The sequence below is a fragment of the Primulina huaijiensis genome, chromosome 16 (assembly GCF_012295235.1).
Source record: "Primulina huaijiensis isolate GDHJ02 chromosome 16, ASM1229523v2, whole genome shotgun sequence".
NCBI lineage: Eukaryota > Viridiplantae > Streptophyta > Magnoliopsida > Lamiales > Gesneriaceae > Primulina > Primulina huaijiensis.
Genome location: NC_133321.1, coordinates 2,266,111 through 2,290,903, shown reverse-complemented (window position 1 = coordinate 2,290,903; position 24,793 = coordinate 2,266,111). Strand labels below are relative to the sequence as shown.

The 24,793-nt window shown below is 32.9% G+C and overlaps 3 protein-coding genes across 4 annotated transcripts; 1 reads left to right on the top strand and 2 right to left on the bottom strand.

Moving 5' to 3' along the window:
* Positions 1-1,860: 1,860 nt before the first annotated feature.
* LOC140961162 (actin-related protein 2/3 complex subunit 2B) lies at positions 1,861-12,188 on the bottom strand. Its single transcript, XM_073419472.1, has 10 exons — positions 12,078-12,188; positions 4,491-4,557; positions 3,864-4,059; positions 3,595-3,761; positions 3,205-3,282; positions 2,980-3,112; positions 2,782-2,873; positions 2,654-2,710; positions 2,480-2,537; positions 1,861-2,404 (listed from the first exon to the last, which is right to left on the bottom strand). The coding sequence occupies exons 1-10, from the start codon at positions 12,143-12,145 to the stop codon at positions 2,217-2,219; spliced, it is 1,104 nt and encodes a 367-aa protein (XP_073275573.1). The 5' UTR covers positions 12,146-12,188; the 3' UTR covers positions 1,861-2,216.
* A 4,538-nt stretch (positions 12,189-16,726) lies between these two features.
* LOC140962182 (uncharacterized) lies at positions 16,727-18,997 on the top strand. Of its 2 annotated transcripts, none has more exons than XM_073421073.1 (3): positions 16,727-17,474; positions 18,520-18,573; positions 18,692-18,997. In XM_073421073.1, the coding sequence occupies exons 1-3, from the start codon at positions 17,242-17,244 to the stop codon at positions 18,786-18,788; spliced, it is 384 nt and encodes a 127-aa protein (XP_073277174.1). In that variant the 5' UTR covers positions 16,727-17,241; the 3' UTR covers positions 18,789-18,997. The 2 variants fall into 2 exon arrangements, with proteins under 2 accessions (XP_073277174.1, XP_073277175.1); XM_073421074.1 differs by having other exon boundaries at positions 18,687-18,997.
* A 720-nt stretch (positions 18,998-19,717) lies between these two features.
* LOC140962126 (agamous-like MADS-box protein AGL62) lies at positions 19,718-20,817 on the bottom strand. The gene is made up of 2 exons (XM_073420996.1): positions 19,982-20,817; positions 19,718-19,908 (listed from the first exon to the last, which is right to left on the bottom strand). Exons 1-2 carry the CDS (start codon positions 20,585-20,587, stop codon positions 19,816-19,818), a joined length of 699 nt encoding a protein of 232 aa, XP_073277097.1. The 5' UTR covers positions 20,588-20,817; the 3' UTR covers positions 19,718-19,815.
* Positions 20,818-24,793: the final 3,976 nt, after the last annotated feature.

The window sequence follows — 24,793 nt, the reverse complement described above, 5'->3', positions numbered from 1 at the left end:
AACCCAATCTTCACAGATTCTAGTTCCATAATAGTTGTTGTGATAGCTGCATAGTTTTTCATGTCTATTAGGAGATAATTTGAAATCGGAGTTTTAGTAATCCTTTTGTACAATCATTTCATTTTTTTATAAAAGAAAAAACAGGGATTACATCTGAATACATTGATGATAAGGGATTTTCTATATATATAAACATATGAAATATTGGAGATGGTATTACTATTTTTAAAATTTTGACATTATGATTGTTTTTGCTTCTTTTTCGTAGGAGAAACTATTGTAATTAAATCTTAGTTTGGATTTGTAACATGGTGATAAACATGAGGTACTAGAATGGTGTCCGAACTAGTCTCTGTTGTGTAGTGATATCACCAAAATGGCAGAAAGTCTCGTTTTAGTGATCCCTTATCTGATGATGTGACGGATGAGCTGAAACATTTGAGAGCTCACCAGAACTCTCTTGAGTGGATCGTCGGACAATTCGAAGGAGCGTTGTCGTGGCAATTGATTTAATAATATTTGAGTTGCGGTATTGTCATCGATTATAACTTCCTATTGAGTTCTTAGAAATAGGTTGTTTGAATCATGGATGGTTCGGTACGGTATATCGAGAATTTTCGATCGCATCGAAATTTCATCGAGATTTCGATATGATACAAGTAGCATTTCGAATATTTGAGATACCGAGATGTTGGTATGATATCATCATTAACGGAAAAAAAAAAACCCTTAGTTTATAAAATGAAAATGAGGGCCGGAGTGGTTTTGATTTTTGGGAATAGCATTAGTTTTTAAAGTTGGTTCTCTTTGATTTTAGCTTTCTTATTTTATTTATAATTTCATTACTTAAAAATATTAAAATTTTAAATTTATAATATATACCGAAATTTTTAAAATTTCATATCGATATTGTACCAACAATTTCAGTAATATTATCATATCGTATCAAAATTTTCGATATATCGACAATATTTGTACTTTTTGATTCGGTAAGTTTGATATACCTAAAACCTCAATATTTTTTCTATCAGTATTTTCTTTTTTTTTTAGACGTGATAACCCCCTCTGGTCTTTCTTTATTGTATGGCCTACTGGTTTATTTATAATAAATAAATAAACACACACCGGTGCGCTGTTGAATTTCCTTGCGACCCTAAGCTCAAAAATTGAATACATTAAACGACAATCAAATAATTATTGTTCCATTAAATAATATTAACACCTATTTGGGTCCAAAGAACAATTCCTATTTTCTCATTCCAATAATGGTGCATGTATTTATAAAAGGGGAACTAAAATAAAATAAAATAAAACTAATCGTATAACTGTGACAGATGAAATTTTTGTGATGTATATCGACGATCATCAAGTTTGAGGACGTAAATTGTTTTTTTTTTTAATAATTAATTTTGGTTTTTCGCAACAATCTACTAATTTTACAAGTTAAAACTTTTAATTTAGGAATAAAAATTTAAATGATTTAACGGAGAATAAATATATTAAACTGGAATTGGTAAAAACAAAAAAAGGGTTCATGGTAAATTGATGGTATTAATTGAAAAGTAAGTCGCACAAAATTTATAGGATTAATCGTAATCATATATACGATAACCGATATTTGTGGTTCTTACTGAAATATCTTAAATTAAAATATTTCGTTATAAAAAAATTTATCTGGAAAAATAAAAATCTTTCTTGCATTACATAAATATTGTAATGGTGGAAATATATGTTCACTTGTGGCTTATATANTGCATTGTTAATCACTGCATCTTTTCTATGAATGTTAAGCATTAGAAGTGTTTGGATTTAATCTGTTGGAACGCAAACGACGATCCACTACAAGAAAACGCTGCTACTAGAGACGGTTTAAATGTGAAGTATTGGGCATAGGTTGGGTTGGATGTTATTACCACCAGGGTTCGTATCGAAATTTCGGTATACGTACCTACATGTACCTGTCAACCGCCACTGTTGAAGCATATTAGCCATAATAGTTTACTTCAAACATAGATTACATTTATGTAATGAAGATCCCTAGTCAACTTAAGACATCTACTGAAATTGTTTTCCAAACATGGGTATGGATATATAAATGCACTTAAAATGCAGTTCTTGTATGTATATGCCACGTTATCGAGTACCAATATTAGCACACTGCATGTTGGAGCTGATTTGAAATCACTCTCTTTGAGATTAAATTTGAAACAGCATCACTAGTCCAATCTTGTGTATCTTGTCATCCCAGAAAATTTGGGTATTGTCAGCCATGGTCTCTGAAAATGGTTGAAGCCACGGGTTTTGATTCTGAAACCAATTCTCCTGAACTTGTTGCTGAAGTTGTGTTTTCTTTCTAGGAGGCTATGTTTTGAGAAACTTATCCATTTTCTCATGCATTTATATCCTGCACAAGAAATTTTAGTTTCATCTGGAGTTTGAGAGAGAAATGTCGTGATTTCTTAGTGAACTTTTGCCTTACTTTTGGACTTTTTCTTAGCAATCTGCCGTTCTTCTTTTATTCCCACGTCCTGCAAGCGCTGCAACGGACAAATGATGCACAGTTCATGGATGATTCTTACAAAAGATATGCCCCAAGTGATAGAATCAAGAGTTGTTTTACATCTGTAGAGCTAGTGTATGTTGTTACCGGTACCTGAACCAAGCTTTCGAGACGCGTTCTCATCCTTCTCTGTATGAAGCTTTGTGTACTCTGTTTGAGACTTGGAATTAGCACTAGAACTTGAGCAAGATTTGTACATTATAGCTCATGAAATAATGTACCTTCACATGATAGTTCACAAATGCATGGAAGTTCAGTAATTTCCATACTGTCTTGTCCAGTTTCTTTCCTTTGACGTGCCGAGAAGTAATTTCTTCGAATATCATGCAATAGGAATGTGGTGAATTGTGAGCCACAACAAAATTTATGAGCTTTCAATGTTACTTGAATAAAATCTTGTGATTGTGTCCTGATCATACCAAAAGAAACAAATCCACCACTGGTGGTGAGGTCTTCAATAAGCTCTCCTCTCAACTCTGGAGGTGGGATAGGGGACCAAACGCAAAGTGGAGCCTTCGTACACACTCCTGAGTTTCCCGCATCCATAAGTTCCTGGTGGACAGATTTTGCCTCTTTCAGAAACTCGTATGTATAACGCTAATGTAAAATGATGACAGCTCTTTCCTTGGTATGGTTTGAGTTACCTGAAAGAAGGATGCCGCAATGATCGCATCTGTTTCTTCCTTGAAGTGCATTGGGAATATTGTGGTAATCTTTTCTAGCTGTCAAGGCGTTGTTCTGCTATTAGTGAGGTGAATAAACTCATTTTTTGCGGTAACATGCCGTGTGGAACCTAAATATCAGAGAAGCAAAGAAAAGTTTTCTTGGAAAACATGATAATGATGTGAAATTTTTCCTACGGTCTCTTCAGTTGTATATATGTTGTGATAAGCATGGAAAACATCGAGTGTGTCCTTTTTCCAAAATCACTGAACGTGTGTTATGATAGATCGTTTTATATAGGTTGCTTTAACTTTGAGGAATGACACTGATATGTTTTCTTGCTGTAAATCAACAGGTCATGAAATATTTACTCCTTTGATGATAAAAAAGGGCTCTCTCGGATAATAGACGAGTTTTATTGGTCGATACGTCCCTCGCGATCCTTTGTGCAAATCAGCATTCCTTAATATTTCTTCAAGTTGAGAGCTCAGGATCACTGCTCGGACTGAAGAAATCTCCGTTATCATCCTTATTGAGGCTGAAAAGAGGACATGCTAGCACACGTTAACAAGCATCGCCTTGACTAAAAAATACAATAACTTTGACTTGTAATTTTATAAAGAATATTACATATGCCAACCTTTACTCTTTAGGATTCTACTGAAGTTTAGCTTCAGAGTTAGTTGATACCCTTCTCTTGGAGGTTCAATGATCTCCATCACATTAGGACAAATTCCCTTAACCATTTCTAGTGTGTGTTTTGGAAGCTCCGGTGAGAGTTGCAGAACCGGCGTTGAAATCGATAAATACATATAAAAGGGATCCAATGCTGCGCTCTGTTACACAATAGATACATAGATAGTCAGCTTTCAGTCACACTGAAAAATTTCCCAAAAAAGGTGTTTAAAATATCAGATATATTTATGTTGGCTAGTTCTTGACTGACAAACAAGTATTTGGTACTTCTAAAGAATAGAATACATGTTGTATAGATATCAGTAGACGCCAGATAAGATATAAGAATCAGCGTTTTGCAACTCAAATATTTAAATCGCCCACATGTCACCTTTTGTTCATGACTTGTGACACAAAAATCAGTAAATCTTCAAAATTGTTCCTGATTATGACACTGACTGAATTTTCATTAATGGGATTTTTTTGTCTTTCCTGCCTACTTATCATGTGTGAGATTATGAGGAAATTCTGGATTTCACCGATCGTAATCCCACGACTTATAAATTCCAAACATAGTTAAGTTGTAATTTACCTGAATATGGTAGCGGACATCCCCAAATTCATGCATTTGATGATCTATCTCCAATGGCTTTTCTGATCTTTATCACACCAGAAATATAAGTGACATCAATATTTATGATCACATCAAACATATTAGTTAAATGATGATCCTCTGATAAGTAACTATCATACATAAATCCATGTTTTCGAAAGTTTTAAGCTCGAAAATTTATGATAATCTTGTACAGTTCTGATTTGTACAATCAATTTGTGATACATGGAGCAATGGTAAATATTTAGATTAGTTCATTGGTGATGATGTTCACTTTTTTGTTTAGAGTTAACAAGTTCTTCCTAGGCAACTTTTGGAAATTTAAATCAAATTTAGAGTTTAAATAAAAATTATGTCTCATGAATGTAGGAGTGTCTTTTGGCAATCCACATTCTTGAGTTAGTTTTGGCTTATTATTGTGGAAGTGTCTTTTGACTTTCCACATTCTTGAGTTAATTGAAGACTTTTGACTCTTCATATTCTTGAGTTAATGGGAAGATTAATTGAGTTAATTAATCTTGCATGACTCTTGGTGTGCACTTTGAGGATTATAAATAGTGTGTTCATTTTCTCATTTCACATACATGAAAATTTTATCTCTTTCAAACATTCTCTTACATTTCATATTGTTAGCTTTCCATTTTGTCTCTGTTAAATTTCGGTGATAGAGTAAAGGTAAGTTTTCAGTTCGCCGTAGTAGTGTCTCGTGCTGAGTCACTGCTGATTGTTCTGTTGTATCCTGAGAAACAGACGTCCAAGACGATCCTCGAAGTACTTACAGGAGGGGGACGAATATGTTTTAAGGACATTGTACTTCGTATATGCCTCAGTTTGGCTTACTTTAAGCTTTTCTCTACTGTGTTTTCTTCACCATTTAGTTCACTGGTTTTTTACGAAAGTTTACTGTACTTTATCATTTGATATATTGTGCAACAAACTTTAACAGAATCTCATTACATGCTTACTTTCATATGGCTTCTGAAACAAACGTGTTGAGGGAAACTAGTTTTGTTGTCCCTCATGCCACTGTGACGCCTCAATTTGCCCCATGTCCTGCTGTTGTTGCTGTGCCGGCTATTCACGGCGAAAAACCTGAGAAGTTCACTTGTGTGGACTTCAAAAGATGGCAACAGAAGATGTTGTTCTAATTGACGATGCTGAACCTGGCCATATTCCTCTCTGAGGATGCTCCTAAACTCGAAGAGGGTGAGGGAGATGTTGAATCTGTCAGTCCAGTGGATGCATGGAATCATTCTGATTTCTTATGCCGAAACTATGTGCTGAACGGATTGGTCGATTCGCTCTACAATGTGTTTTGCGAAAAGAAAATGGCTAAAGAGTTATGAGAATCTCTTGACATAAAGTACAAAACTGAGGATGCCGGGGCCAAGATGTTTCTTGTAGGCTGCTTTCTGGATTTTAAAATAGTGGATTCAAAGCCGTTTATCAGCCAAGTTCAAGAACTCCAAGTGATTATTCACGAGATTTACGGAGAGGGGATGACTCTGAGCGAATCTTTCCAAGTGGCTGCTATTGTTGAGAAGCTACCACCAGCTTGGAAGGATTTCAAAAATTATTTGAAGCACAAGCGCAAGGAGATGAATGTTGAAGAGCTCATTATTCGACTTCGCATCGAGGAAGAGAACAAGAGTTCTGAAAGACGATTGTTTTCTCTAGTTGCTGCCAAAGCAAACGTTGTCGAGCATGGCCAAAGCTCGAAAAAGAAAAACTTCTCTCCCTCTCTCCCTCCAACAAAAAGTTGAACCTCGGACCCAAATGAGACGTTTCAAAGAAGAAGTTTTCTAGAAAATGTTATAACTGTGATGGCATGGGTCACAAGGCATCTGAATTTAAGAAGCCAAAGAGAAACCGAAAGGTTAATGTGGTGGAGAACATATCTCAAGAGGTTTCAAACATGAATCTATGTGTTGTAATCTCTGAAATTAATCTGGTGGGTTCAAACCTAAGAGAGTGGTGGATCGACACTGGTGCCACTCCTCATGTTTACTCTGACAAAGAAATGTTTTCAAACCTTGAGGAATCCAAGAATGGGAAAAAACTGTTCATGGGAAATTCTGTTACTTCTGAGATCAAGGGTCAAGGAAAGGTTGTTCTAAAAATGACTTCTGGAAAAGAGCTGACTCTTAACAATGTGTTGTATTTGTCAGACATCCGTAAGAACTTGGTGTCTGGATCGCTTCTTAACAAGCATGGTTTCTGCATTGTCTTTGAGTCAGATAAGGTTGTTTTGTCAAAAAGTGGAATGTTTGTAGGCAAAGGCTATGTTAGCAATGGTTTGTTCAAACTCAATGTAATGGTCATTAAGCCTGTGATTAATAAAGTTAATACTTTTGCTTACTTACTTGAGTCTTTTTGTTTGTGGCATGGTAGACTTGAACACATTAAATATGATACAATTCATAAATTATTTAACTTGAAAAGCATCCCGCATTCCAAATTGATAAACAACACAAATGCGAAACTTGTGTTGAGGCAAAACTAACAAGATCATCTTTCCGAACAATTGAAAAAAATAGCGAACCACTTAAACTAATTCACAGTGATGTATGTGATTTAAAAGGTGTGCAAACACCAGGTGGAAATAAATACTTTATTATTTTTGTTGACGATAGCACAAAATTTTGTTATGTGTATCTTCTTAAAAGTAAGGATGAAGCAATTGAAAATTTTTTCCACTACAAAAGTGAAGTTAAAAATCAACTTAAAAATTAAGGTGCTAAGAAGTACTCGTGGAGGTGAATATGAATCACCATTTGCTGAGTTTTGTGCTCAACATGGCATCAAACACAAAAGAACCGTACCTTACTCACCTCAGCAAAATGGCATTGCAGAGAGAAAGAATCGCACATTGAAAGAAATGATGAATGCATTGTTATTAAGTTCTGGTTAACCTCAGAACATGTGAGGGGAAGCTATTCTAACAGCAAATTACCTTTTAAATAAAGTGCTCCGAAAAAAGTAAGATAAAAGTCCATACGAGTTATGGAAAGGTAGAAGTCCTTCCTACCAATACTTGCGAGTGTGGGGGTGTCTCGCCAAAGTAGCTGTACCCACTCCAAAGAAAGTAAAGATATGACCAAACACTGTTAATTGCATTTCCATTGGATATGCTCAAAACAGTAGCGTGTATCGTTTTCTTGTACACGAATCTCAAATACCTTATATTTACAAGAATACGATAATGGAATCAAGAAATGTTTCGTTCTTTAAACACATGTTTCCTTGCAAATTTAAGGAAGAACTAAATTCATCCAAAAGATTATATGAGACGATTGAAAAAAAACAGGAGCTTAACCAAGAAATTGAACCTAGACTTAGCAAAAAAGCTATGACTGAAAAATCATTTGGTCCGGATTTCATCACTTTCATGATGAAAAGTGAACATCAAAGCTTCAAGGAAGCAGTAAGTTCATCTGAGGGACCTCCATGGAAAGAGGCTATCAATTCCGAAATAGAATCCATTTTACAAAAACATACATGAGAATTAGTGAATCTTCCTCCGGAAAGCAAACCACTAGACTGTAAATAGATTTTCAAACGAAAAATGAAATCAGATGGAACCATAGATAATTATAAAGTCAGATTGGTAATTAAAAGTTACCATCAATGTGAAGGGCTTGATTACTTTGACACATATTCTCTCGTATCTAGAATAACCTCTATTCGTATGATACTTGCGATTGCCGCCTTGAGAAATCTTGAAATACATCAAATTGACGTAAAGACAGTTTTTATAAATGGAGATTTAGAAGAGAAAATTTACATGGAACAACATGAGAGATTTTCTGCGACTGGGCAAGAAAATAAGGTTTGTAAACTGGTGAAGTCTCTTTATGGCTTAAAACAAACACCAAAGCAATTGCACGAAAAATTTGATAAAGTCATGATACAAAATAGATTTAAATTCAATGAATGTGACAAATGTGTATACATAAATAATATTGGATATAAATGTCATTTTATGTCTTTACGTAGATGACATACTTATCATTAGTAACAATGATAAGATGATTAAATCCACCAAGAAGTTATTAAACTCAAGATTTTACATGAAAGATTTGGGTTTGGCCCGATGTGATACATGGAATTAAAATCCATAGAACATCTGAATGCCTAGTTCTAAGTCAGTCACATTATGTAGACAAAATACTTGAGAAATTCAATAAAGATGACTCTGTATTAGCTAGAACTCCCGATAGATATCAGTCAGTATCTATCAAAGAATCGAGGTGAGAGTATATCTCAATTAGAATACTCTCGAGTCATTGGAAGTCTTATGTACTTAATGAGTTGTATAAGACCAGACTTAGCTTATGCAGCAAACAAATTGAGTAGATTCACGAGTAACCCAAGAGTTGAACACTGAAAAGCAATTATCAGATTTCTAAGGTACTTAAGGTACACTTGTGACCTTGGACGACACTATACAAGATATCTCCCTGTTATTGAAGGATATAGTGATGCTAACTAGATATCTGATATGAAAAACTCAAAACTTACAAGTGGATTTATATTCACTTTAGGAGGTGCATCAATTGCATGAAAATCTTCTAAACAGACTGGAATAGCCAGATCCACGATGGAATCTGAGTTTATAGCTCTCGATAAATGTGCTGAAGAAGGTGAATGGCTCCGTCAATTCTTAGAAGATGTTCCAAGATGGGAAAAACATATGCCGGCTATATGCGTACATTGTGATAGGCAATCTGTGATTGGAAGGGCACAAAATAATATGTATAATGGTAAGTCTAGGCATATACGTCGTAGACACAATACCATTAAACAACTACTTTCAATTGAGGTTATCTCTGTTGACTATATAAAGTCAAAGGATAATATAGCGGATCCGCTAACCAATGGTTAAACAGAGAGTTAGTTGCGAAATCGTCAAGGAGAATGAGGCTCGAGCCTACATAATAAATTGGTGCGAAGGAAAACCCAACTTATGCTAACTGGAGATCCCAAGAACTAGGTTCAATGGGACAACCTAATCGCACTGATTTGGTAGATCACTGTGAGGGTTATCCCTAGTCCATTCCTATTATGAAACAGTGAATGTCGAGGATAAGCTTACGGCTTTTAATGATTCTGATGAGAAGAATATAAAATCACCTATGTGAGAGAAAAGTAGGGCCGCTTCGAAGAAATTGTTAGGCTCAATTCTTGACTCTTTCGCAGAACCAGGCGTTTTTTCATAGATCTATCAATATTATCACCATAAAGTTGTGTAGTGCTACTTCAAGAGCGTCAACATAACATTAAAAGTTGTGCTTCTTCAGGAGCGTCAATATTCTATAATTTGTGCTACTTCGGGAGCATCAATATTAAATCTAAATATTGTGCTTTTTCGAGAGTATCCATACAAGACTAAGAATAAATTATTTATAAATTTTACCTTGAAGAGTACTCGTGCTGATAACGTGTTGTGAATAGTAGAGAATATAGAGAAGAGAGAATGATTTGGAATACTTTATTCATCATTTGATACATTTATTTATAGAACAGATTTACATCGTTTGAATAGTTGCTAACATGGTAAAATACAAATCTTATCTCAATAATAATGTACAATATCTTATCTATAACAGATTATGGATTTTTCTTTTATAATTTTTTTCAAATTTGAAAAAAAAAATTTCATAATCATTTTTTAAAATATTTACAGACACTAATTTAGTGTGTCGAAAGCAATGTAACAAAATCATATTATTGTTTTCAAGATTATGGTAGCGTTTGTAATAGTTTAGTTTAAGTGTTTCTTATTTTTTACGTACAATTTTCAAATATTTCATTCGTCAGAAGCTTGGAAGTACTTAAAATAAGCTGTTGCAGACGCTACCTATATACACCAACAATATTTTGGAAAATAAATAAATAAAACAACAACATTTTGAAAAATAAATAAATATACCAATTCACTCACATATGAGACGTGTAATAGCTTTCGCGGTTGGGAGAGGTCGGCAAAATGTAGGAGCTTTTGGAGTTTGGAGAGGCCATTTCATGGATAAATTATTAATCTTTTTGGGATTATATTTTATGATTTTTTTAATTCTGTTATGTTTTGTTTTATTTTATTTTAACAATAAAAAATAATTATATTCTAGGTAAGGGGTATGTGGGCGTGGGGGTGGGGGTGGGGGTGGGTGAGGAATTTATATGTGAATGTTACCGAACGGATCGTGCCGGTTCCAAAGTGTGAGATAATAGAGTCAAATCAATCATGTAGCATATCGGATTCGGATTGGACCATATTCGATTGCACAAAAACGCACAAAAAATTCTTTTGAGACGGTTTCACGGGTCGTATTTTATGAGGCAGATTTTTTATTTGTGTCATCCATGAAAAAATATTACTTTTTATGCTAAGAGTATTACTTTTTATTGTGAATATCTGTAGGGTTGACCCGTCTCACATATAAAGATTCGTAAAACCGTCTCACAAGAGACCTACTCATTAGATTGATTGGATTAGAAGTATCGACCAATCATAATCCGAAACCAAATAGAATCAGATTAATACATAATTCAGATCAATAAACATAAATACGTTATTTATGAAACAAAGCAATAAAAAAATTAAATATATTATTGGATCGAATTCAAGTAGATCGGATTAGAATGATTTGATATCCGTTTTCAAGCAACCCAAACCAATTCAACAACGTCGTCGTCCGATTGATTACATGTATATTTTAAAATATTGATAAAATGAATTTTTCTAAGACAAATTTGTAGTTTAAAATATTTTGACGAGGGCCCTTTAAAAAAATAATAATAAAATTGATGATGGTATATTTGTAAATAAAATATTATTCGAGGGAAAATATCACTTATGAAACTTGGTTTGGTGATTATAACGTATCTCATTAAAATTAAATCAAGACAAATTTACCAAATGGTACTATCGAAAATCAAATATTTTCGTGTTGATCGGTCTATATTTGGAGTGAAAAGTAATATTTTGAATAAAGTCAAATCGGATATGAGATATGTCTCATAAAATTGAACTATAACACGGTCTCACATGTTTATCGTAATAAAATGTTTTTCAAGTTCATTTTGAAACTCCAAATATAAACTTTAAAAACAATCTAGAACTGAATTACAAGTAAAAAAAAAAAAACCCAAAAAAACATTACTATATAAAATTTATCAGTCGAAAAATGAAAGTTCATAGCATACGGATGATCGAGGAAAAAGATGTGAATTTGTGGTGAAAAGAGGAAAAACTTAATATTTAACATAATTACATTGGAATCATATATTTTCTTATTTATTAAAGAAAGTTTATCTCTTCTTCTATTTATAATTTTATCCCAATTTTAATTAATAAACTTAAAAACACAATGTTATTTACGTAAAACATTAGAAGCGCGAAAAAATAAGTTGCTTTCTAATAATAATTTTAATCTCGATCTTTATCAATCAAACGACTCAAACCAAACATACTATTATTTATCTTTTATTGTTTCGCGTCCTTTAAAATAATTTTAATAATCAAAATCACCAAATTAAATCAAGAATGGATTGCCTCATACATACCTGTGAACTTTGAGAAGAATTTCTTTCAGTGCTGGTGATGCCCTTTCAAAACATGCCATTTTGTTCATTTATTTTAAGTTTTTTTTGGTTCTTTTACTCTTTATGTCTATTTAGAGGCTGAGATTTTTGGTGGTTGAGCAATCTGTTTTGAGTAGAATTTAAGTTCTGTGCTGCTATCATTTTTAACACCATTTGAAGCAACAAACTAAGCCCTCTTTGCCTCACTCTATTCATCTACTGACACACCAAAAAAAAAATCCGGTGTAATAATTGTGTACGTTAAGAGAGCAATCAACATATGGCAAAAACTTGTGTGAGACGGTTTCACGGGTCGTATTTATGAGACGGATCTCTTATTTGGGTTATCCATGAAAAAGTATTACTTTTTATGCTAAGAGTATTACTTTATATTGTGAATATGGGTAGGGTTGACCCGTCTCACAGATTAAGATCCGTGAGACGGTCTCACGTGAGATCCACTTACGACGCTATGTGGTTCAAAATATTTGAGTTACAATATTATAACCAATTCTGAATTTTAATCAAGTGGCAAATGTTTGTTCTTACCGTTGGTTTCGATGTTACATGTTCGTTTCTCATTGATTGTTTGCAAGAAATACAATTATTCGGAGAGAAATTATTGGGTCGCAATAATTATATCTACTAGGAGAGACGATCGACACTTGGAGCTAGGATTGTTGGTAGAATGACAAGTGTTTGATCTTTAAAGAAAATTCTAGACCACCAATCTTAGAGCCAATTTGGTTTGAGAAGTCAATGTAGTAAAATCACCTTGTTAAAATAAACAAAGCATTTTTCTTAAAAAATTATAGTGTTTGATTACAAAAGAAGTTTTTTAAAAAAACACTCTATAAAAGGTGTTTTTTTTAAAGCTAGAATGCTTCTAATAATATTTTAAAATAAAAACAAAAGGATTTTTCAACATTTATTCAAAATTTCAAAACCGTTTCTGCTTTTTTAAAATAAAAACACTTTAAAAAGATGTACTTATTTAAATGTTTTTTTTAAAGTTATAGCTTTTGTATCCAAACTGGCTCTTATTATATGGAATATGATGTCGATTTATTTTGGCCAATGAACCATTTTTATGTTGTATATTGATCTATATAATATATAGGTACTATTTTATATATTTATAAATATAAAATAAAAAATGATTAATATGTAAATATTAGGGGATATCATAAAATACTTGAGATATAAATTTTTTGTTCAAATTCAAATGGCTTATTAATCAAATCTACATCTATGTTTATAGAACTGAAAGAAACAAGAAAATGAAATTAGAGTGGTAACCCCAATTCCTATGTCAATTTGTTACCAAAACAAAAAAAAATTAAAACGGAAAAACTCGATTTTGGAGGTCTAAATAATTGGATTTACCCAAAAAAATGTTTAAAGACCATGGCGAAACAAGTTGTTTTGTTCGTTGGCACGTTTCAATCCAAAAAAAAAATATTTTTGTTCAAATCTGAGATCGTCAATATTTTTTTTAAAAAAAATGATTAATTTATTTGACTTTAGAATAATCCCACAATGCCAAAAAGATTAATGGACCACATTAAATTTAAGAACAAAATACAAACAACTTATGTATATGTAACGGAAAACGGGCTCTGGTATATGTCTAAAAATATATATAGGAATTGTGACATTTGAGCATTTGATGAGGGATTTGATTGATCATCAACATCCAAAGGATGCTTTAAGATATTTTTATATTATTTTATAAAAATGACATCAACTCGATACTTATTGATAACCCTAGGGGATCGCTCGGGTCATGGGTATTGGATGATCTCGGGTCATGGATCAGGTTATGAGAAGTTTTGAGCCAATCCGATAATAGTCGGACAAATGACTGTTCGAGACATCATCTCCCGGCTGCCAGAAGCTGGGCTTCCAGATGAGTTCTCGGTTGATGGCTTTCTATCCGGGTTACCTCGATAATACCACATCACTCGAGTGCACAAAGATGAGATATCTTATCTTGGTAATCATTACTGACAAAATCGCATGGATTTGACAAGGTGAAAGGGACAGTTCGGCAAGTTGGTGTTAGAAAAGCAGGGTATGGACAACCATCTTGCCATAATTAGTAAGTGGGACACTGAAAACAAGGTCATCATAAATCTTCTTTCTATAAATACCATGTTTGTTTAACATTGAAAGATTCATTCATATATATTATGCCTCCATCATTTACTCTCTGATATACACCATTAATACATCATTTCTCCTTGTTACATTGATTTTCTTTATTTACCGACTGACTTAAGCATCGGAGTGGCTTCGCCGGACACCTCTCATCTCTCATCATTTTCATAACTCGACCCAGTAAAATTACTCACGCATATCATACTCATTTTTACCCGGTCACATCAGATATAGTTACGTTTTCGACTCATATGAGTTGCATATTGACATAATTATTGGATAAAAATATCGTTAGGAAATATTGATTATCTTGCGAGGACGAGTAAGTAAAGTAAATTTCCGTAGTTGAGATTTTATGATTTTAAAAAAATATTATTTGAGCTTTTGTTTTGCATATACTCTCATTATGTGTCAACCATGAGTAAAATTATTATGTTTAACTTCTCATAATCAATACACGTGACAAATTCACCTTCTATTCCCACCGTTAGATAATTGGGTCAAACACTTAGAAATGAGCAGAAAATAATTTTACTTTAAATTTGGACGTTTGGGAATCAGTTTTTTCTTAATTTAGAAAAATAATTACATTAAATTAATACATAGTTTTTAAAATTAATAATCCTTTTATGTCATATGAAATTATAGTTCCAAGTTGAATCGATTTGACCGATTCTTTTAGTTTATCAAATTTTGGTCAACATTTTCGTATTTGACAGAACACACACATTTACGTATATTATAATTTTAAATAATAATAATTAAAAATTAGATTTTGAGTGTCCTTAGTAGGGGCATGGGTATAAATAAATTGAACCGAGATGAATATTAGTAAAAATTTAAAGCTCAATTTCGGCTCGATTTATGTATATCAGAGTTTAAATTCTATTCGAATATCAAAAATTTTAAATTTGTTGGCTCAAGTTCAACTCGAAATATTTGAACTTATCGAATTATTACTCGAACATTAAGGTCTAATAATGAATGTTCGGAAGTTCAAAATATCCGAAAGACTATAAATGTGTGCATANGACTCGATTAATTTGAAAAAAATTCTAACATTTTCGAGTTTGACTCGAATCCAATAAATTAGAATACCAATAAGACGTTTATAGAGTCAACTCGTGAATCAACTCTATTTATGTACATCCTTAGTCCGAGTCCACTGGAATATTTCCAAATGAACAATAAACAATACTATTTTTTCTTAAAATAATACTACAATTTAATGCGCCTTATCCAATGGTATTTTTATATTAAAAAAAATTGAAGTATTTAAGATTATAAGTCATATATTTAATTCTATATACAACTAATACAAGGAGGGACAGATTTTTCCAGCCTGCCCAAAGTTGGTAGATTAATTCTTTATATTTTTTTAATTAGAATATCTTTTATGTAACTTTCTCATTTTGAAACCAAAAACAAAATTAAATTAATTCCCAACTTTCAACTATAAATCCAATTTATCTGAATATCTTAATTTTTCAACTTTAAACATGCATGTAATTTGATATTTTTGCTTCAATTTAATGACAAAATATCACATAATACGTTGAAATTTAGTTCAAGCACGATGTTTTAGAAAACAAGATTAAAAGTCAAGTATAAATAAAATAAAATAAAATAAAATAAAAACGATTTAATCGAAAGTGGAAGAAAACGACGTCGAATCCATGGTTGATCATGATAAACAATTAATGCAAGCATATGCTTATGTATTGTCAAATTAGTTAAAAACAACTATCAAATATAACTTTGATTCTGAAAATGGAAAGGAATTAATTTTTCGATTCTATTCCTTATTTAAAGGCATTTATATCCACACACATTATAAAAACTGGCAAAAACTTGTGTGAGACGGTCTCACGGATCGTATTTTGTGAGACAGATCTCTTATTTGGGTCATTCATGAAAAAGTATTAATTTTTATAGTAAGAGTATTACTTTTTATTGTGAATATGGGTAGGATTGACTCGTCTCACAAATAAAGATTCGTAAGACCGTCTCATAAGATAACTACTCTATAATACTATTCAATGGTAACGATATACCTTGGCAGCTTACCACAAAATTCAGCCGTTGGATTTTGTCAAACCACTTGAAAAAATTTGACCCCTTCCCAAGTAACTTTCTTAAACCAATATTTCTCAAAAAAAAAAAAAATTTATTAAAAAAAATATTTCTCTAATAAAAAAATTTATAAATTGATTAATTAATTATATCAACTCCAATAATCTATACTATTTACTTTGTTTGAGGCTTTCGCAAGTTTTGCAATATTTTTTTAATTAAATTATCATTATAAAAATACAAAAATATTCAATTAAATTAAATAAAAACCAAAATTGATTTAAAATATATTTATTATAGGTAAGTATTTACTATATAATATAATAATAAAACTTACCAAAAAAAATTGAGGTAATTTATTTTTAATATTTGGAAATAACAATTGTCAAATAAATGCCTCCACTAGTCGAACACTTCCATCTCAGGGTTCTCAATCTTTTTCCACCACTTTTTCGAAATCTCTGCCTTTACATAACCAAAATTTGCGATTGATGCCATCTGTAATCCATTGCATTTCTGAGGGAATAAAAAACCCATAATTTCTTTTTAGTTTTTTATAGGTTATATTTAATTTTGTTGTTTTAGAATTATTACGATTTCAGGTGTCCGGTCATTGTTTTACCAATCTTGTCGATGTGTTAGATTCGTCAATATATTCAAGAATATGGAAACTGGTGATGTTCAATTGGATCCAGTTGAGTATTGATTGGTGCCCAAATCAAACCATGCGTGGACTTTTCCTGGTTTGTGGTATAACTCCCGTGAAATCCTCGCGGAAAGATGAGATCTTTTGTTGTTTGGGATGCTGTATGATTGATTTTGAGAATTGGGTTTTGTGATCATGATATGTTTATGCGTTAGAAATGCTTAGAATTTTGATTGTTTAGTGTTTCTTTTTTACAAAATCGTTTTGATGGATACAAAAATCAAAGGTGTGGACAGTGATGAAAATAAGAAGATTTTGCATAGTTTGGGATCTGATGGTGTAATTTTGAATGGGGAATGTGATGTTGATGATGATTCACAGTTACTGTTGCCCTCCAAGAAAGGTGGGCTGTTGAAAAAGTCTGGGAAGCCTAAGAGGAAAGTTCAGTGGTTAGATAGGGATGGATCGAAGCTAGCTGAAATCTTGGAATTTCAACCGAGGTATTGTAGTTATTTTCGCAGTTTATAGAGCAACATTTGTGTTTATTGTGAAATTTGATTCTCAGTATTGTGTTTGTTACTGTAAATGAGTATAGTTATCTATTTCTTACTGTTTAGTTATTGTGCGGAATGGATTATGTTAAATATTGGATAGAAGGAAAGACTTGGATAATTTAGTACAATGGTGATCTGTTATTGATAATGTGTTCTGTTGAAAGATAATAGATCGCGTAGATGTTTCATTGAGATTTGATTTTTCTGAGTTATGATATAGTTAGTGGATTCATTTTATGGAACAAAGTGACTTGAGTGAGGGACGGATTGGGGGCGATTACACCTTCCTTATAGTCGAGTTAACAACATTTTATATGTTCATTTTAAAATGTAGCACCATGGTTGAATACAAAATAACATTTTTCGAGCATCGAACTTCAAGGTTAATCTGTGATACCTAAGAATTCTAGTGGTAACATAGACCTTGTGTATGAGCCAATGGAGTTATATGTGGTGGTTCCCTTCCCTGGCATAACTTTGATGGTAGAAATTGTCAAATGCTTTTCCGTTATAGATTATGAATGTTTTGAGCTTAAATGATAATGTATCATGTAGCTTAACCGAAACAATAGAAGAGGCATAAAAGCAATATGCTCAACTTTTACATTTCACCAACCAGGGTACACCGAGTAGAAACTGTTATATGCTCATCGTGATATTTTCTTGAAATCATAGTCTTACATGTCAACCGGACAAAACATTGCGATATCACTTCAGCTTGATAAACGAAGCTTATGCTTTCTACTGAACAGTTGTATACATTAGGATACATTTCATGTCGTTCCCTCAAACTCTGATGCAATCCAACAATTGAATTCTCTCTGGTACAACTCCATCCCAGATCCTATCCAAATAGGAATAACAAATATTTTTCTATCTCATCAAAGAGTTACATAGGATTCACTAGAGTTGACGAAATAGATGTTAAATATGTAGTTTTTTTTTTTCCCACACCATCTTCTCATGTTTGGCTCAATCTATTTCCCTGCAGTGATGTGAGTGACTCCGATGAAGAAGATTCAGATTCTTGTCTGTGCAGAATAATGTAAGCCTTATTCACCGCACCGTTTCTCAGCCAGTCCATGGAGCAGCATGTACGAAAGATCTGATAGTTTCCAAATTTCGCTGTTTCTTGAAACCGCGACTTTTTTTTATTAGAACAGTATCCTGAGAGAAGTCCTCCGCTGGCCGGTAGAGAAATTGTGTGCATTGTTTTCCATATCAAGAAATCGACTGCTCGCGGATATCAACCAAGAATGAAAGCTGACGATAGCAGGAACTCGACCTGCTGATAGTTATCAGAACAAATTATATAAATTTTTTCTATTGTGGTATATCTTAGTTATTGTCAGTAGTGATATGTATCGGAGCTTGTTGGGTTGTGGCGAAAGCAACATTAGGTTATATTTCAGTCATATGTGCATAAATTATTCAATATGTTCAGATAATTCTTGCTTGGATCTGGATTATTTCACTGTGCATGAACACAGAACACTTTTAAACTTTTATCACACCCGGTGGGATCGCCAAGCAATCGCTCATTTGTATTGACGAAGCCAAAATCTTCCTTAAGAAAAAATCACTTTTGCATATAAAGGATTGTTTTAATAGCAATTTTATACATATTTTATTTGAGATGAATTTGAAGAAATTGTTTGAATTGTATAATTTTCAATTATTGACGTTGATAACCGATTTAAAACAATTTGATTATAATCCAATACACGATGACCTAAAGCGATTTGATTATAATTCAATCTATGACGATCATGAGTGGAAAGTTCATATTCTTCGGTCAATGATAAATAAGTTGTTGGACAATATTACTTAAAACAACTACCACAAAATATACATATTCCAAAATCAATATTGTAATTAAGTAACCTGAGATGTATGTATCAATATTGAAAAGATGGTATCAGTTCTCTCATTAAAGAAAAATAATCGATAGATTATGCTTAAAAAAAAAAATCAGAGATATATCAACTGTGTGACGGGTTGACACGATTCACACATAAACGAAAAGTAATATTTTGACATAGAAAAGTCATACTTTTTATAGATCAGGTCATACAAGATATTCATCTTATAAAATAACTCAGGAAAGAAGTAAGTTTTTGTATATATACACTATATATTTAGTTACAAATAAATAAAAGATAAAATATGAAGAGTAATTCCTAAACACAGTTTATTCAAACAAAATGAAGTTTACATATTGCATGATAACACTAAAAAAATAAAATCCAAATTAACAAAAACTTTTTATCCAATTTATTCAAAACACCTAACTCGTTTTCCAGTCCCAAAGATCATCATCAAAATGCCAAACGTCTCCGAGAATCTCCTCTTCTCGTGCGTCGCTTTCCACAGATGTCGTCTGCAAATTCATTACAACAAATGTAAGGGCGAAAGTTCAAAAGTTTGATTCACGTTAAAGAATCAATAATTACCATGAAATAATTTATTTGGTCTTGAAAAGCATCAAGATTAAGCTCTATATTCGGACATGGAGGCCGGACTGAGTCTAAATCCAAAGCCAACTGTTTCTCTGATTCTTTGGCCACCTCCATCTCTTTTACTGTCACTCTCTCCAGTAGCTTTTCCAACGCTTCGCCGTACTCCTCCAATTCGTGCAGTTCCATGCCCTCATTCTCTTCGTCCCACCATAACTTTCTGTTGTCTTCGGTAGAGATTTCTTTCGCCGCGGATTCGATCCTCTTCTGCTCTTCCAATCGCGCCACGGCCTGGAAATACCCATTCTTAGCGTCTGTGATGTCTCCCTCTGAGGGACTGTAGTTATAGTAAGTACCCGCGCTTTCGTAATTGTGGATGACAGATTCAGCCGAAGGATACCCGAATGAGGAAATCTTTCCGGCCGGCGATTGCACGAGGATCGCGATCTCCGAACCGCAGAGAGCGGCCAGTTCCCCGGCTTTTCCGAACAGACCTTTCCGGCGTTTCGTGAATGTCACTTGTAAGTTCTTTTTGCTCTCTACTTTCTTCATCTCGATTTTGAGACGCCCCCGAGTCTTCTTCTTCGTCGAGTTAGTCTCCATTGATGCGCAGAAAAAGCAACACAAAACAATCAAGATTGTCTTCAAGAAACGAGACGGTACTTGGGTTCAAGGATTGTTCGAAAAATTAAAGAATATTGGAGTCTTTTGTTTCGAGAATTGATGGGAAAAATCCGAGGATTATATTGGAGTCTTTTGTTTCAAGAATTGATGGGAAAAAATCCGAGGATTATATTTCTGTGCTTGAAGAAATTTGGGAACCCACGAATAGAGGAATATGAATCGCAAACGTGGATTGTTGTTTATAAGATTTTATAACGCGCAGAAAATATGACCGTTGCGCGCCATCCAGGCGGGTAGAACAGAGATAATGGGCCGAGCCCATTAGGCTAATAATGGGTGGATTTTAGCTATGTTTATTTGTTCATTAGGCTAATCAATAAAAATTATGTGAGACGATCTCACGGGTCGTATTTGTGAGACGGATCTCTTGTTTGGGTCATTCATGAAAAAGTATTACTTTTTATGCTAAGAGTATTACTTTTTATTGTGAATATGGGTAGGGTTGACCTGTCTCACAGATTAAGATCCGTGAGACGGTCTCACATGAGACCCACTCTACATAAAAATAGGCATTTTGAATTCTAAAATAACCAATGATATTTTGAGATCGGAAATATTCTTTTCAATTATTGCATACCAATCTAGGCCTGAAGTTATTATGATAAATCCAAGGCCAAATAGAGAACCCAAATATTTTTGAAGCCTAAAGCATATTTTTAGGTTCAAATTTGTGTACAAATATGTTTTCAAGATAATAATGCAAATCCAAGCTATCTTTATTTTCTATCACAAAATATATATAGAAAATATATTTGATTACATAATAATTTAATTTATTATTTGAGATGGTAATGGAACACCACCAACTTGAACATGACTTTTATCATATTTTTCAAAATTTCATTTAAATCTATTAATTTCAATAATAATGAGTCAAATATTAAATTCTTCTTTCTGGTTAAATTATCCATTTCTTCTCTAACTTCAATATCGTCCATACATTATTTAAATTCAATTTCTCATATTATGTCATGCATTTTTAAGTAGTTACAAAATCATTAATATTTATTTAGATTTGGAACTTTATACAAAAACATATGTTCTTGTGTTATGAAACATACTAATTTTCGAAGTTCTAAACATGAATCCTGAGAATTATGAAAATGTCAAGTTCAAGCACTGCAAAAACACAAGAAATTATATTGAACCGTCTGACAACTAAAAATTTGTAAGACAAGTCTTTTACTCAACCTCACCATTAAAAAATATGACTTTTATGTTAAAAATATTATTTGTTACTCCAAATATGGATCAAGTTGATCTGTCTCATGAATATTGATTTGCAAACATTTTCATTGGAGATATACTCTTGCTATAAAAATATATTTATACTTTAGATGGTATTTGATAGATTTTATAAGCTATAAAACATATCTTATAAGTTGTTTTAGAATTTATAAACTCTCATATTTTTTCGGTAAAAAAGTTGCAAACAACTTATAAGCTGTCAAAATAAGTTGTTTAAAAAAAATTGGGATATCTCACCTTCTTGCATAAATTATTGTGGGACGTGCCATGCACGTGATCGTGTATAAGTGAAATGATCTGACTTCTATTATCAAATGGTGTGTGTCTATGACCGTTCGTTATAATTCATTCGTTATAAATTCAAAGCTAAGAATTTGGTTTTTGAGGAATAAGTGAAAATTGCATAAGGAATCCATTAACAATATCAAATTTAATTATACTGTTATGAATTTGAGCGACATTTTTACAAGAAAGCTGAACGAATGTCAAAAATTAAACTAGACTACTGGAAATTGAAAACAATCGAACAAATTATTGAGAGAATTCGCAAAAGCTTTTTATGTTGTTTGTTGATGAATTTGTCGGGACATATTATTATGATCCTTGTTGATCGTTTTTTGTTTAACTCCGTCGGGTAGTTTCAGCCAATTTCCACGATCATCGACCATAGGTCATCGACCAATTTTTCTAATCGTACAGTTCAACTGATTTCTTTATTATTTGGAAATTGGGCTTTCACATTATAAAGATCTCATTGTGGGCTTTGTAGAATTTGAGTTTTGAAAATTCGCGCTCAACAACTGCTCTAGCTAGTTTGGTTATATTTAAATTTGTCATGTGCTATTCTTCAGTGATCCACGAATGAGGCCCAAAGCTCAATTCTCAAAGTTGCATGAATAAATAACTTAATATTCAGATTCTTCCTTTCCTCCTACGCATTCACTTGTAGATTCAAATTCACACAACTCTTATCTCATCACACTCTTCTTTCAAACCTTTCAATCTCAAGTTTTTCCTTTACGCAGTATTCTTCTTCACACTCTCTTGTCTTTCTTTCAATTCTTTATTTCCTTCCTCATTCCACTAGCAAGCCGTCGTGCCACCACCTCTCTTCCCATAGCCCGCGACATTACCACCACAGAATATACCTATTCCACGTACATCCGTGGAACTCCAGGGAACAAGTAAACTCATTGTCTTTCTCATTTTTTCATGGCATATATGAAGCTTAAATTTTCAACATGTCTTCATCCACTTGCTTGTAAGATATTTGATACATTTTCTAAGATATAAATGTGCTTAAATATTACATACTTGATTATTCAAAATTTAGCCAGATATATTTGGTTAATTCATTAGCTTCTTGTTTGGTCATGCTTGTGATTCTATGTGCCCGCATCTAGACACAAAACTTCCAATTTTTAAGGATAAGCTTCATATCATAGATTTCGATCTTCCCCGATCTTTGCTGGCCATTCTATGTGATCATTGTGCTCTATAATTTTTGTTTTTTCATTGAGAACTTGTTTGCATTTATTTTCATGTAAGTTCGTTCAAGTATACAAGGTGCCTAATTGGCTTGATCTCGGTTTCACTGCGAAGAGAATCAATATCTTGTTTGTTTGATGTTGTTTGTTCAATAGTCATTACTTAACTATCAATTGAGGATGGTCTCTTGACCACTTTACTCAAGTGTATTGATTTATTTTGCTTTACTTACATGAATGGTTAGTTATCCTTCGTCTCCCAGCGCAAACCCTTCGAGCCAACTCGGATCTTCATTTGGCTGCCAAGACTACCTCTGTTCCTATGTATGTCTTCACTTTTTTTGGCTCTAAAAACCAAACCAATGTTTCTTTATTATGATATTTTTTCACACTTACAGGTATTCACCCGATTCTGCTGAATATTTCGACATGGTGGAAATTTTCAATCCAAGTTTTAATCTTTCCTACAGTCATATCCCTCTATCTTATGAAACTTTCAACCTATCGTTCCCCCTATCTCATCTTTCCAAGATTCTAGTTTCACTTCTCAGAAACATTGATACAACTTGGAAATTTCGAGACAGAAAGAAAGGTTGGATGGCATGATTTCTGAGAAGAAGGTCACCTTGTCTCTGATAGCCTCAAATAAAATATCTAGTGCCGCGGCAATAACATGTGAACCAAAAGCAAGCATATCAACAAGGGAAAGACACATTGAAAAGTGCTGAAGAAATTCGAGGCGAGTGTCACTCCAAATAGGAGGATCTACGACGCCTATATTTTTTTTGAGTACTTGTTTTCATCACCCTTGCAAACACGATTTATGTTGGCCTTTTCTATGATGTTTAGACCATAGTGTGATATATTTTCTGTTTTGTTGCCCTTATTTTCCATCGTTTGGCTTAACTCATTTTGATTTTTTGGATGCTGGAAAGAGGTTTGTAAGCTAAACTTTGCTGGTTAAAATATGTTGTTACCCTCATATCCGCTGCTTTGGATTTATTTACAAGTGTTTACATTTTTGGCATGTCATATTTCTAGGGAAAATTCTGCCAAAATTTATAAAAACTAAACAAACAGCAAAAAACATGTTTTCTTCAACATTAACACAAACATTGTTGATCAACACTATTTGTTACCAACCAACAGTTAAACAATATTTTTCAAATAATATTTTCCAATGTTTCAAGATATACAATAAAAAAACTTCATTTTGTCATCAACTTGGCCAACAAAAACAAAAAATATTCCTCTCAAAATACAAAACTACAGCGAACTCCATGAGCAATCATTTTTATTTATCCACAAGTGTCACATCATTATTTACAAACAAGTTCAGCAATGAATGATTTAAAGCATATTACTCACATATTTACATAATACATCACAA

What these genes read in the sequence shown, in the direction of transcription:
- LOC140961162 (XM_073419472.1), bottom strand. Translation starts at nt 12,145, where the DNA reads ATGAACAAAATGGCATGTTTTGAAAGGGCATCACCAGCACTGAAAGAA. An exon ending in TAGAATCCTAAAGAGTAAAG is followed by an intron (nt 3,762 to 3,863) that starts GTTGGCATATGT and finishes TCCTCTTTTCAG; the next exon opens with CCTCAATAAGGATGATAACG. An exon ending in GTCTCGAAAGCTTGGTTCAG is followed by an intron (nt 2,538 to 2,653) that starts GTACCGGTAACA and finishes TGTCCGTTGCAG; the next exon opens with CGCTTGCAGGACGTGGGAAT.
- LOC140962182 (XM_073421073.1), top strand. Translation starts at nt 17,242, where the DNA reads ATGGATACAAAAATCAAAGGTGTGGACAGTGATGAAAATAAGAAGATT. An exon ending in ATCTTGGAATTTCAACCGAG is followed by an intron (nt 17,475 to 18,519) that starts GTATTGTAGTTA and finishes ATTTCCCTGCAG; the next exon opens with TGATGTGAGTGACTCCGATG. An exon ending in TCTTGTCTGTGCAGAATAAT is followed by an intron (nt 18,574 to 18,691) that starts GTAAGCCTTATT and finishes TTATTAGAACAG; the next exon opens with TATCCTGAGAGAAGTCCTCC.
- LOC140962126 (XM_073420996.1), bottom strand. Translation starts at nt 20,587, where the DNA reads ATGGAGACTAACTCGACGAAGAAGAAGACTCGGGGGCGTCTCAAAATC. An exon ending in ACCAAATAAATTATTTCATG is followed by an intron (nt 19,909 to 19,981) that starts GTAATTATTGAT and finishes ATGAATTTGCAG; the next exon opens with ACGACATCTGTGGAAAGCGA.